The sequence below is a fragment of the Pelobates fuscus genome, chromosome 1 (genome assembly GCF_036172605.1).
Source record: "Pelobates fuscus isolate aPelFus1 chromosome 1, aPelFus1.pri, whole genome shotgun sequence".
In the NCBI taxonomy this organism is placed as follows: domain Eukaryota; kingdom Metazoa; phylum Chordata; class Amphibia; order Anura; family Pelobatidae; genus Pelobates; species Pelobates fuscus.
Window position 1 is genome coordinate 200,216,556 of NC_086317.1, and position 13,801 is coordinate 200,230,356.

Sequence of the window (13,801 nt, forward strand, 5' to 3'; positions counted from 1 at the left end):
AGACTACAGTGCGGCCTTTCTGGAACGTTCTCCAATAAACGCGTGCGCTGTGTACCGCAGGCGACGCTCACTGAGCGCAATAGCCGCCTGTCCGCTCTGCGATTGGCTGCTGCCTCGCGCTGTGTTAGTGACTGGGATAGGCCAGTAGGGGATTCTGTCAGTTGGCCGCTGTACCGGTCACTATAGCAACCGCATAGTGTGCGCCCTGCCTCACGCTGATTGGCTGCCGGCGGTAGGAAGTGGAACTGAGGCTCCCGGTAGTAGAGCAGCGTGTGGCTGTGTGTGCGGAGCTATGGCGGGGACGGCCGAGGATGAGCGCTTTGACGGGATGCTGTTGGCCATGGCCCAGCAACATGACGGGGGAGTACACGAGGTGAGCGCCCGACTAACCCTGCTGCTATACCCGCTATGCAGGGTGACCGGAAACTGAATCCTGCCTTCATTCATTCTGGGTGAGGGAGCCTAAAATGGCTCTTCGCCCATCTCCACAGTGGATGACACGGCCTATATACAGCGGGGGAACTAATACCACCCCCCTCCCCGGGGGCCAAAAGGTGGATTCCCACCCGTCTTACAACTCCCACCATGCTTTGCCAGCTGGGGATCTGCCATTTGCCCATCCATGCACAGGGTTTGCATAGTGTGTGTGTGTGTAGGGATGTTTGTATTGCCATTGACATGTAGTGGTGTACTTGTGTGTAGTGTTTGAATGCACGGGAGTGTTGGTATGTAATATGTTTTAGATTGATGCAATGTGGCTGCATGTTGTGTTGGTGTATGTTTGGATGTTCATACAATGCCACATAAACACACTCACCTATACACACACCTTGACATATATATATACACACATTATTTTTTTATGTTTGCAGCCACCCCTCCTTTTAGCATACCTTTTGTGTTCAGGAGGGTGGCTTGCTTGGAACCTGCTTTTCCTTGATGTGACTACTAGTGGGAATTATGGAATGGATTGTGTATAGGAAAATTAAATAGTAATAAAATCCACCACTAGTTTAGTTTATAGAGCGCTTCAAAGTATATACACTTACCCCTGTGGGTTAACACAATTCAACATGCAGGAAAATACCACCGAATACTATAGGCACCCAGACCACTTCAGCTTAATGAAGTGGTCTGGGTGCCAGGTCCAGCTAGGGTTAACCCATTTTTTTATAAACATAGCAGTTTCAGTCTGCCTCTGATATAATAACTGACCACACTGGGTTAAAGTAATTATCACAGGCAGGAAAAATACACTTTTTATACATACACTGTAACTTTAAAAATATACATCCAATCTTATTACGTATTCCGAATCCGCATACTTTAGATATAAACATAACCAAAAATCACACAAATCTCTCCAGTGGATACAAAGTGAGACGGAAGTCCTTTATGACTGACCGCAAGCACGTTTTCCTGTCCAAAACAGTTCCATAGATTCGGGCTGTGCGGCCGGTCAATTTTATGCAGAAAAATGACTAAGTCCCATTCGAATGGCCGAATGGGACTTGGTCTCTGTAGCTGAAAACTGAGTGTAGGAGAAGGTAGGGGTCAGCGGTGTTCGTTGAAATGTGTAGCCGATTTCAGTTCCATGAATTTGGCTACACATACCGCTGACCTCGTTCGAATGAACAAAGATTGCCGCCGCCACGTGTTTGTTTGCAAAAACTGCAGCCACCCAGTGGTCGGCAATTTACCTACAGCAGGCTTCCAGCCTGGGAGGTAAATTGCCTGCACACTTCCACTTCTGGGTGGTCTGCCTGTGTGGTACTTGGTTCAGTAAGCCCCATTTACTGAACCAAGTGTAAATAAGCCATGAATAAAGTATTTTAGCCAAGTCTGGGGACACCGTCTTAAAGGGGCATTGTCCCAATTTTCCCTATGTCCCAAAAATGTGCTTAAAGGGCCAGCACCAGTCCCATAAAAGTCCATAAGCCCCAATATGCTCACAGACTGTTCTTAAAGGGCCATACACACCAGGGCCCTAGTCATGAGGAAGGAGGCTGGCAATAAGGCTTCTCCATAATACAGAGAAGCAGGGCAATTTGTAACATACAGTAGTCAAGGCGAGAAAGGACAGTGGAAAGGACCGGCACCTTAGTTGCATCTGGTGTTGAGTAATGTCGGATGCGCGCAATGTTTTCAAGATGAAAGCGGCAGGATTTGGAGATAGATTGAACATGAGGCTTGAAGGAGAGGTCGGAGTCAAAGAGAACACCTAGGCAGCGAGCCTGCGTGGTGGAGCTGATGGTAGCACCGTTGACTTGGAGGGAGACACAGGAGTAAAACACTTAAGGGAAGACCACCAGAATTTCAGTTTTGGTCAAGTTTAGTTTAAGGAAGTGGGCAGCCATCCAGTTAGAAACAGCAGAGAGGCAGTCAGAGACACTAGTCAAGAGGGACGGGGAGAGATCAGGAGAGGACAGGTAGATTTGCGTGCCATCTGCATAGAAATGATATTGGAAGCCAAAGGAGCTAATGACTTTACCAAGGAAGGCAGTATAGATGGAGAACAGTAGGGGACCAATGACTGAACCTTGGGGACACCAACAGAGAGGAGTTGGGGAGAAGAAACCGAGCCAGAGAAATAAACAGTGAAAGGGTGCTGGGAGAGGTAGGAGGAGCACCAGGAGAGAGCAATATCTTGTAGACCGATATTGCGGAGCATGAGAAGAAGCTGTTGATGATCAACAGTGTCAAAAGCCGCAGAAAGGTCAAGGAGAATTAGGATAGAGTAGTGACCAAGAAATTTTGCAGCGAGAAGATCATTGGATACTTTGGTCAGTGCCGTTTCCACAGAGTGCTTAGTGCGGAAACCAGACTGAAGCGGATCTAGCAGAGAGTTGGACTTGAGGAAGTCTGTCAATCTGGGATACACAACTCTTTCAAGGATCTTGGATGCAAAAGGCAGTAGCGAGAGAGGACGGTGATTGGATGGGGAGTTAGGGTCAAGGTTGGGCTTCTTTAGAATTGGGGTTACAGTTGCATGTTTGAAGGGTGATGGAAATATACCAGAGGAGAGAGATTGATAATTTTAGTGAGAGGTGGAGAAAGATAAGATGCGGATGAGATGCTAGGGAATTTGATCTAGGGAGCAGGTGGTGGGGCAGGAGGACTGGAGCAGAGCAGAAGCCTCTTCCAATGTAGCGGGTGCGAATGAACATAGAACAGCAGAGGGGGGGAAGTATTGTAAGGGGAAGAAGAAAGATGAGATCTCTTTCCTGATTGAAGAGATCTTGTCAGTGAAGTGAGTTGCAAAGTCTGAAGCGGTCAAGTTAGTAGGTGAAGGAGGAACAATAGGGCGAAGAAGAGTTAAACGTGTGAAATAGTCGTTTGGGTTTGCGGGAGAGTGTGGTTATGAGGGTATTAAAGTAATTTACTTTTGCAGAGGAAAGAGCCTATGAGTGCAGCATAAATTTTATAGTGGAGAAAGTCAGATGCACAGTGAGACTTTCTCCAACAGCGTTCAGCAGTTCTGGAGCATTTTTGGAGGTATCGAGTTAGCTTATACATTTTGTAATCAAAATTATTCAACTCCCATTGAAAATTCGGTTTATTGTCAACATTTGCAGACTTTTAGCTTTTTGCAATGAACAAATCAAAAAAAGTAATTGGAATAGCTTAACCCCTTAAAGGATCACTATAGTGTCAGGAAAACAAACTCGTTTTCCTGACACTATATAACCCTTAGGTCCCCCTCCCTTGGTGCTGAAGGTTAAAACCCCTTCAGCTACTTACTTTAATCTAGCGCCGGGCTGGTGACCTCTCCTCCCCCGCCGACGTCAGCTCCCGAGTGGAGCGGAATGCGCATGTGCGGCAAGAGCCGCGCGCGCATTCAAACAGTCCATAGGAAAGCATTTCTCAATGCTTTTTTAATCTGACGTGTTAAAATGTTAATATTTTTAGTTGGTTATTAGTTAATATTTATTTAAAAAACCGCTTGTGTTGTGTAGAAACATGGCATTAGGGCCAGTTCACTAACTAGCAAACTTGTGAACACAGATAACGTGGAATCAATCTAACTGAAAGACAAAACCAATCAGCATTTGAGTACTTAACACCACTGAATTCCAATTTTCTTCCTATTGTTGTGGCTCTAACAACTTCTACTCTACCCTTTCCATCTTATCTATTTGGAAAGCAATTCCGTACAACCCCTCCACTGACTTGGTGGAAATCAGTGAACTTTCAAGACTCTCAGCAGTGGGGCGAGGGTGATTGGGAAACAATAAAGGAGAACTAGCTACACATGTATGAACAATTGTTGCAGCAACCGCTGGTCTGGAGAGAATATTTGAAAAGCAAGCAAGCTGACATTTATGTTCAAATACATGAACCAAAACTCATGCAAAAAAAAGACAAGCCTATAGTGGATTTGGGGTGACTCTGAGGAGGAGGATGAGCTGCCAAAATGGGAGTGATAAAGGTGATGAAAGTGAAAATGAAGAAATTCAGTTTCAAGAAGAACACCCTTCTGAGAATGGGCATTTTGATTCCTCATCTTGTTCTACTGACTGACTTGATTGGCAAAACTAGGGGTGGAGCAGCTGGAACAGGGTTCCAGCTTCTGCCCCAGTTGCCGTGGCTTGACTGGGGTCCTCCTGGAGCCTCTTTGTCCTGGAACAGGATAGGGGACTAGCTCTATTCCTTCCCAGGGACTGGAAGACACACAGTCCTGGGAGCTCTCGTCTTTACAGGACTTTCTCCGCCGAATCCTCCACGAGCTGGAACCAAGGTGCTCTGTAGTGATTATAGCACTTCCCCTCCCAGTAACTAGCTGACACATAGTTCTGGGAGTACAACTGATTGTAATGAGCCAAACTCTGCCTTTTATGCACAAGCTCCTCCCAGGAATCTCTGGGCCTGGGAGATAATTGCGTTAAAGACCGGTAAGCTAATTATCTCCCAGGAAAATAGAGCCAAACACATAGTTACATAGCTGAAAAGAGACTTGCATCCATCAAGTTCAGCCTTCCTCACGTACGTTTTTGCTGTTGATCCAAAAGAAGGCAAAAAACCCAGTCTGAAGCGCTTACAATTTTGCAAAAAACTAGGAAAAATATTCCTTCTTGACCCCAAAATAGTAGTCAGATGTCTCCTGGGATCAAGCAGCTATTACCCCACTAATTATAAACTATATCCCTGTATGTTATGTTTTTGCAAGTATTTATCCAATTGCAGTTTAAACATCTGTATAGACTCTGACAAAACCACCTCTTCAGGCAGAGAATTCCATATCCTTATTGCTCTTACTGTAAAAAAAAATTTCTTTGCCTTAGATGAAATCGCCTTTCTTCCAGCCTAAATGTGTGACCTCGTGTTCTATGTATAGCCCTGTTTATAAATAGATTTCCAGATAATGGTTTGCACTGGCCCCGAATATATTTGTATAATGTTATCATATCCCCTCTCAGGCACCGTTTTTCCAAACTAAAGAGATTTACATTTTTTAACCTTTCTTCATAACTAAAATGCTCCATTCCTTTTATCAATTTTGTAGCTCGTCTCTGCACTTTTTCTAGTGCCATGATATCTTTCTTTAGAACAGGTGCCCAAAATTGCACAGCATATTCAAGGTGTGGTCTTACCAGCGATTTATAAAGAGGCAAAATTATATTTTCATCTCTCGAATTTATGCCCCCTATTTATACATGGCAAAACCTTACTGGCCTTACTGGATTGACATTGCATATTGCTGCCTAATTTGTTGTCTCTAACAATTCCCAAATCCTTCTCGTGTGTGGTTATCCCTAGTTCACTACCCTTTAGGGTGTAAATTGCTTTTGCATTCTTAACCCCAAAGTGCATACCTTTGCATTTCTCTATGTTAAATTTCATCTGCCATTTTAGTGCCCAGTCCCCCAATCTATCCATATCCCTCTGCAGCAAGGCAATATCCTGCTCACATTTTATCACTTTACAAAGTTTTGTGTCATCTGCAAACAATGATAGGCTTTCAATGCCCATTTCAAGATCATTTATAAATATGTTAAATAGAAGCGGTCCCTAAACAGAACCCTGAGGCACACCACTTACCACTTTTGTCCAGCTTGAAAATTTACCATTAATGACAACTCGTATTCTATCCTTAAAGCAATGTTCTACCCAAGAACAAGAATGTTAATCTAGACCAATTTATTTTAGTTTGAAGACTAACCTATTGTGAGGAACAGTATCAAATGCCTTGGCAAAATCCAAGTAGATCACATCCACTGCAACACCCTAATCTATACTTCTACTTACTTCTTCGTAGAATGGAATTAGGTTAGTTTGACATGACCTATGTTTCATAAAACCATGCTGATTATTGCTAATAACACAGTTCTTCCCAATGAATTCCTGAACACAAAAATATAAAAACTTAAAAGTACCCCAAAACATAATAAACATAAAATAACCCCACAAATAATTCATCTTTAACCCCTTAAGGACTGAGCCGGGTGTGCACGTTGTGATCAAAACAAAATGTAAACAAAAACTGGAATTTGCGCTACATGTCTGTTCAACCGTAATTCACCTTTTTCATATTAAAGCGGCACTGTCATACCGAACTTACATTTCTTTAATCGATTCCTCTTCTCTTCCTCGCTCAGGATCTGTTCTTCATTTCTTCCTGTCTGCTCTAGTTTTCTTTAAAACAAGACAAAGTAGGGACTACTTGTCTTATGGAGGTTTCCTACGCCTTACTATCTCTGACCAGCGGAGGATAAAAGTGTGCTTCATTGCCGGTGGTCAGAGCAATTTCCCCACATTTCTCCCCTTTCCTCCGTGTTCCCACAAAGCCTCCTTTCACTTTTCCCGAAACGTCCTGTCATTTAGACAGAACGCCGGCAAAACTACCGAATTGCGTCCTAACAGAATGAGAACAGTTTCTCATTGTTCTTTCAGCCAAATCTACTAAGTAAATATTACTTCGTATTAGTAAATTCTGCCCCTACTCGCTAAATCGCGTGTAGGGGCATGTCTAGTAAAAAAAAAAAAATACAAAAAAGTATCCCCCCTCCCGAGTCCCCACCGTGCAGCTATGAAACTGAAGGGGGGACCCCTGAGCGGCGGGTAGGGGCCCTATATAACAATGTGGGGGAGGACCTATTGTCCCCCCACCCCATAGCGACTGGTGGGGGCCCTAAATAACTGAGGGGGGCGGACCTATTGTCTTCCGGCCCCACCCCTGAGTGGCTGGTGGGGGCCCTAAATGAGAATGTAGGGGGGTGGGGGCCCTAAATAACAATGAGGGGGGGGCCTATTGTCCTCCCACCCCTGAGCAGATGGTGGAGGCCCTATATAACAATGAGAGGGGGGGGGACGTACTGTCCTCCCCCTGGCCCCCACCCCTGAGTGGCCGGTGGGGGCCCTATATAACAATGAGAGGGGGGACCTATTTCTCCCCCGGCCCCCACCCCTGAGCGGCGGATCAGGGTCCTAAATTAGTATGTGGGGTCGTGACCTATTGTCCTCCTCGCCCGGCCCCCACCACTGAGAGGCGGGTGGGGGCCCTAAATAACAATTCCAAAGAGCTTTCCCACACTCTAAAATGACAGAGCACTCTGGTTGGATTTCAATTTGAAGTCCAACCAATCAGAGGGCCCCCACCCGCCGCTCAGGGATGGGGGGGGAGGACAGTAGGTTCCCCCCCGACCCCACATTCTCAGTTAGGGCCCCCACACGCTGCTCAGGGGTGGGGGCCGGGAGGGGGACAGTAGGGACCCCCTTCAGTTTAGTAGCACGGGGGGGGGGGGGGGGATACTTTTTTTTTATTTTTAACAGTGATCAGCCACAGGCTGCTCACTATTTACTAGACATGCCCATACTCGCGATATAGTAATATTTACTTAGTATTAGTACATTTGTCTGAAAGACCAATTTAAGTCTTTCAGCCTTTTGGTAGATAACTCCCTATCTACTAAGCGACTGCAAGATGCAGCCGTGGCACGAATAGGATCAGAGTTTCATTCATTCAAATGAAATTCTGATCTGAACAAAGTCACGAAATACATCCCAACATGTATGGAGAAACTGTTCTCATTCTGTTAGGACGCATTTCGGTAGTTTTGCCAGCGTTCTGTCTAAAGGACGTTCGGGAAAAGTGAAAGGAGGCTTCGCGGGAACACAGAGGAAAGTGGAGAATTGTGGTGAAATTGCTCTGACCACCGAAAATGAAGCACACTTTGCGCCTCCGCTGGTCAGAGATGATCAGGCTTATTATTATTATTGCCATTTATATAGCGCCAACAGATTCCGTAGCGCTTTACAATATTATTAGAGGGGGGGGGATTTAACTATAAATAGGACAATTACAAGAAAACTTACAGAAACGATGGGTTGAAGAGGGCCCTGCTCAAACGAGCTTGCAGTCTATCGGAGGTGGGGTATAAAACACATTAGGACAGGAAATTGCAGTCAAATTAGGTGGGAGTGAAGCAGAGCTGGAGGAGAGAGTATAGTGCTTTAGGAGAGAGCAAGAGGCCGGTATGTGAGGTAGAGGTTAGTCTGGCAGGCCAAAGGCTTTCTTAAAGAAATGGGTTTTAACCCCTTAAGGACCAAACTTCTGGAATAAAAGGGAATCATGACCTGTCACACATGTCATGTGTCCTTAAGGGGTTAAGGCACTTCTTAAACGATTGAAGACTAGGGGAGAGTTTGATGGCTGTAGGCAGGCTATTCCATATGAAGGGAGCCGCCCGTGAGAAGTCCTGCAAGTGCGAGTTGGCCGTACGGGTGCGAGCAGCGGACAGAAGAAGGTCATGGGAAGAGAGGAGAGACCGAGAAGGGGCATACCTATGGATCTGTGAGGAGATATAAGAGGGGCTAAGATTATTCAGTGCTTTATAGGTATGGGTTAGCACTTTGAATTGTCTCCTATAGTATACAGGAAGCCTGTAAGGACTGGCAGAGGGGAGAGGACCGACTAGAGAGGAAAATCAGTCTGGCGGCAGCATTCATTACAGACTGTAGCGGGGCAATACTGCTATTGGGAAGACCAATTAGGAGAGAGTTACAATAGTCCATGCGAGAGATTACTAGAGCATGGACAAGCTCTTTAGTAGCATCTTGTGTAAGAAAGGGGCGGATGCGGGTGTGATGTTTTTGAGGTGGAATTAGCATGATTTGAGAACAGACCGGATGTGAGGCTCAAAGTTGAGATCAGAATCAAAAGTAACACCAAGACAACGTACTTGTAAGGATGGGCTGATATGGATACCACCAATCTGAAGGGAGAGCGAGAGAAGGATTATTATTAGGAGGAGGAGGAAAGACAAGAAGTTCTGTTTTGGAAAGATTCAGTTTCAGAAAGCGGGAGGACATCCAATCAGAGATAGAAGAAAGGCAAGAGGTGACACGTTGCAGGACATCAGGTGAGAGTTCCGGGGAGTATATATATATATATATATATGGGTGTCATCAGCGTACAGGTGGTATTGGAATCTGAAAGAGGTAATAAGTTTGCCAAGAGAGGCACTGTAAAGAGAAAATAGAAGTGGCCCAAGGACAGAGCCTTGGGGGACTCCAACTGAGACAGGACGAAATGGTGGAGGTATTGTTAGAAAAGGAGACTCTGAATGAGCGTTGGGAGAGAAAAGAGGAAAACCACGAGAGGACAGTTACAGAGACCGAGCGATTGAAGAGTTTAGAGAAGGAGAACATGACCAACAGTGTCAAAAGCAGCAGAGAGGTCAAGAAGAATTAGTATGGAGTAGTGACCTTTGGATTTAGCTGTGATAATGTCGTTAGTGACTTTGATAAGGGCAGTCTCAGTAGAGCGGTGGGGGCGGAAGCTGGACTAAAGAGGGTCAAGGAGAGAGTTGGAGTTGAGGAAGCAGGCCAGACAGGTAAAGACTAGTTTTTCAAGAAGCTTTGAGGAAAAAGGGAGCAGGGATATAGGATGATACTTAGAAAGGGAGGATGGGTCGAGACATGGTTTCTTTAAGATGGGTACTACAGTAGCATGTTTAAGGACAGCAGGAACAATGCCAGAAGAAAGAGAGCAGTTGAATGTGTGTTAAGGAGGGCATAAGACAAGAGGAGAGAGATCTGATAAGGTGAGATGGGACAGGATCAAGCGGGCAAGTGGTGGGGCAAGAGGAAAGGATAAGTACAGCCACCTCTTGTTCAGTAGCCTGGGAGAAGGTCGGAAGGGTTGGAGAGGCATGATCCAGGTGAGGTTGAGAAAGTGAGGGTCAAGGTGGTAAGAATTCTTTCCTTAGCTGTTCAATCTTGTCAGTAAAGTAGCATGCAAAACTAGCGGCTGTAAAGTTAGTTTGGGGGGTGGCCGCAGCAGGGCAAAGAATAGAGTTAAAGGTATCAAAGAGACGCCTTGGATTGCGAGAGCATGAGCGAATAAGAGAAGGAAAGTATGACTGTTTGGCAAGGGCTGTGCTGTATGAGTGCAATATGAATTTGTAGTGAAGAAAGTCTGACTCGGTGTGAGACTTCCTCCAGCAGCATTGAGCAGAACGGGAGCATCTTTGCAGGTAGCGAGTTGATTTATTGTGCCGCGGTTGGGGGCGTATTCTCCTCGAGGTGCGTATTTGGAGAGGGGCTGCAGCGTCCAGGGCTGGGGTGAGGGTAGTTATATGAGGAGATAGCCAGTGAGGGACAGGAGTAAAAAGGAATGGATAATAATTGGGAATTGATATCAGCTGACAGCTGCTGTAGGTTTATGGAGCTCTGATTCCTTCTGAGTTGAGGGGGGTTAGGCTGAGGTTGTTGGGGAAGGGGATTATTAAGAGCAAATGATAGGAAATGATCTGAGAGGGGAAATGGAGTGTTGTACATTCATGAGTGAAAATAAGGTCTAGGGTATTACCTGCTACATGCGTGGGGGAATTAGCCCACTGTGATAGCCCAAGGGAGGAGGTAATAGAAAGTAGTTTTGAGGCTGCTGGGGTCAAGGGTGGGTTAATGGGAATGTTGAAGTCTCAGAGAATTACAGATGGAATGTTAGAGGAGAGGAAGTAAGGAAGCCAGGCAGCAAAGTGGTCAAGGAAGAGAAGTGGGGAACCAGGGGGACGATAGATAACAGCAATATTGGCAGAGAAGGGTTTGAAAAGGCGAACTGAAATTTCAAATGATGGGAAAGAGAGGGAAGGGGGTGTGGGTAATGGTTTGAAGGAGCAGTGAGGTGAGAGCAGAAACCCTACACCACCACCTTTATTTTCAGAGTTTCTTGGGTTGTGTGAAAATTGAAGACCACCAAAGGATAAAGAGGCAAGGGTAGCAGTGTCAGAGGGAGAGAGCCATGTTTCAGTTAATGCTAGTAATTGGAGGGGACGAGAGATGAAAAGATCATGCACAGCTGTGGATTTAGTAATACTGCAAACAGAGCGTGCATTCCAGAGGGCAGTGTGGAAGGAGCAACAGATACCCCCATAAGACAAATAGTCCCTACTTTGTCTTGTGTTTTAAAGAAAACTAGAGCAAACGGGAAGAAATGAAGAACAGATCCTGAGAGAGGAAGAGAAGAGTAAACGATTGGAGAAAGGTAAGTATGGCATGACAGTGCCGCTTTAAGTGCACCGACACTTATTATAATTTTGTTCAGAAATAGGGCATGCCGCTCTTGAGCCCGTCAGGACGCGAGGCAAACAAGGGATCTGCCTGGGCGTTTTGGGGGCGGCTTTTTTTGCCGCTCAAGACAGATGCCTTGTTGTAAGATACGTCCCTGCTCCGTCTGACGCTTAGGTAGCGTTTGTTCCCTTTCTCAGGCACCTTCCCTCTAAAAAGCGCTCTCCCAGCGAATTTCAAAGTGGTTCAAAACCGCCAACCAAGTTGTCCGGGGACCGCACAACCACCTCATGTCAAAAACTGTTCTATAACATTCGCGGCTAAGTACCGCTGAGGACTATTTGTGGGTTTGGTTAATGTGAACGGCCGCCTGAGAGCTAGCATTCGGTTCCATTTTCATGAAGGGAAAGTGCCGAACCAGGTGCACCCAGGGCAAGCTACTAATGGCGGCTGGCCAGGGTAACTCCCAAACGGTGTCTGAGATCTGGATCATAGTCGGTGGGCAGGAGGACGGGTTCTACATTCCTCCTGGAGTCTGTGGCAAAGTAGCGTTTTTCACATAACGTTCAAACTAATTACTAATGGATAAAAATAATAGTCTGCACGATTGCAAGTAAATTATGCACGAAGCATAGTGTCTTTCTTGGTTTTTATTTTATTTAAAAAAATTGTGATTATATATCAAATACTTGAGAGATATATATATATATATATATATATATATATATATATATATTATTAATATCCAGTATAATTGATATTTATATAAATATCATGATATTTTCCAATCCTGCTACTTTCTCAGAAATCTGATTTGCAGCCATTGATACATTTTTCTGCCCCATTCAGGCAGTGTAAACAATGTTCTTTCATCTTGCAAACTATGCTTCCAACCAGTGTTCGTTTTGGTGGCAAATTTCAATTTAATTTTAGTCATAGTCTTCTGACTAAAAAAAACCTTTTAGTTGTATCTTGGTTATCTGAATTGTTTTAGTTCTCCAGTAAATTTTAGTCGGCACAACTAAAGCCTTCATGTCTCTTTCTGTCCCCACAGCTCATCTATGAGATTTTCTCCTAAGCCCTGTTCTGTCTCTTTTGCTCTTTCTCCAGTCCTTCAATGCATTATCTCCCCCACGTGTCTCATTTACACCCCCAGCCCCTATATGTAAAAAGTAGCCTGTCATGACTAATTGTATATTTATTATATAACAGGGCTTGACAAATTTGCTTTGAATCTAGGAGCCAGCTAAAAAACGTTAAGAGCCAAGTTGTTTTTAAAACTAATAAACCTTTATTTTAACCCCTTAAGGACGAAACTTCTGGAGTAAAAGGGAATCATGGCATGTCACACATGTCATGTGTCCTTAAGGGGTTAAATAAAAATAACATATTAAAGGGACACTATAGTCACTAGAACCACAACAGCTTAATGTAGTGGATCTGGTGTCTATAGACTATCCCTGCAGGTTTTTCAACGTAAACCCTGCCTTTTCAGAGGAAAGGCAGTGTTTACTGCCTAGGAACACCTCTAGTGACACCTCTAGTGGCCAACACTGGATTGGCACAGCATGGCATTTTTCCTATAAAAAAACATGGGATTGCTGATCTCTGCCATGGAGGTGTGGCCAGCCGCAGCGAAACCAGCATGGAAGAAAAGGTCACTTACTGACGTACACACAGTCCCTTATTTAACACACACATCCTCACTGATATGACACTCTGACACACACACTTTTCTCATACACGCACAATTGTTTTATTTTTATATTTTAATTTATGTCCACCCAGCCACTCCCTACCTTCTTTCCCTGGGGTCCAGTGAGGCTGCTGTCATCTTCATGCTCTTCTTGCTCTGCTCCCTCACATGTCGTGTAGTGAGGCTAGGGCTGGAGTGACGTCTTCCAGCTCCCGGCATCACAGCAGGGTGCACGAGAGAGCAGGAAGATGACAGCTCCACTGCCTCCATTCTACTCAGCCGCTCTCCTCAGAAGGGGGCCCCGAAGGTGGCCAGTGCTGAATGGGCTGACAAACTTGGGATTTGTCGAGTTTTGTTATATTATAAAATATGTAGTTTTTGGGGTGGCAAATTTTAGTTTGAAGTCAAAACTCTAAAATATGGAATTTTAGAGCAGGAAGGGAATATTTTTTTTTTTTTTGTGTGTCAAGTTTATAAGTCAAGCCTCAATGATTATTCCCTTAAAAAAAAAAAAAAAAAGAATATATATAAGCTTGGCAATCACTTCTAAAGCAAAAAAATATTTCAAGTACCCCGGTGCAACCCCGGGTTTATAAC

At 44.8% G+C, this 13,801-nt stretch overlaps 1 protein-coding gene across 2 annotated transcripts in view; it reads left to right on the forward strand.

Moving 5' to 3' along the window:
* NUDC (nuclear distribution C, dynein complex regulator) overlaps positions 1–13,801 on the forward strand; it is a 43,782-nt gene continuing 29,981 nt past the window's right edge. Inside the window, exon 1 of one of the 2 annotated variants that reach the window (XM_063453478.1) lies at positions 1–373. In XM_063453478.1, the coding sequence (XP_063309548.1) occupies positions 293–373 (81 nt within the window). In that variant the 5' untranslated portion in view covers positions 1–292. The remainder of the gene's footprint in view (positions 374–13,801) is intronic. The other variant, XM_063453483.1, reaches the window with a different exon arrangement.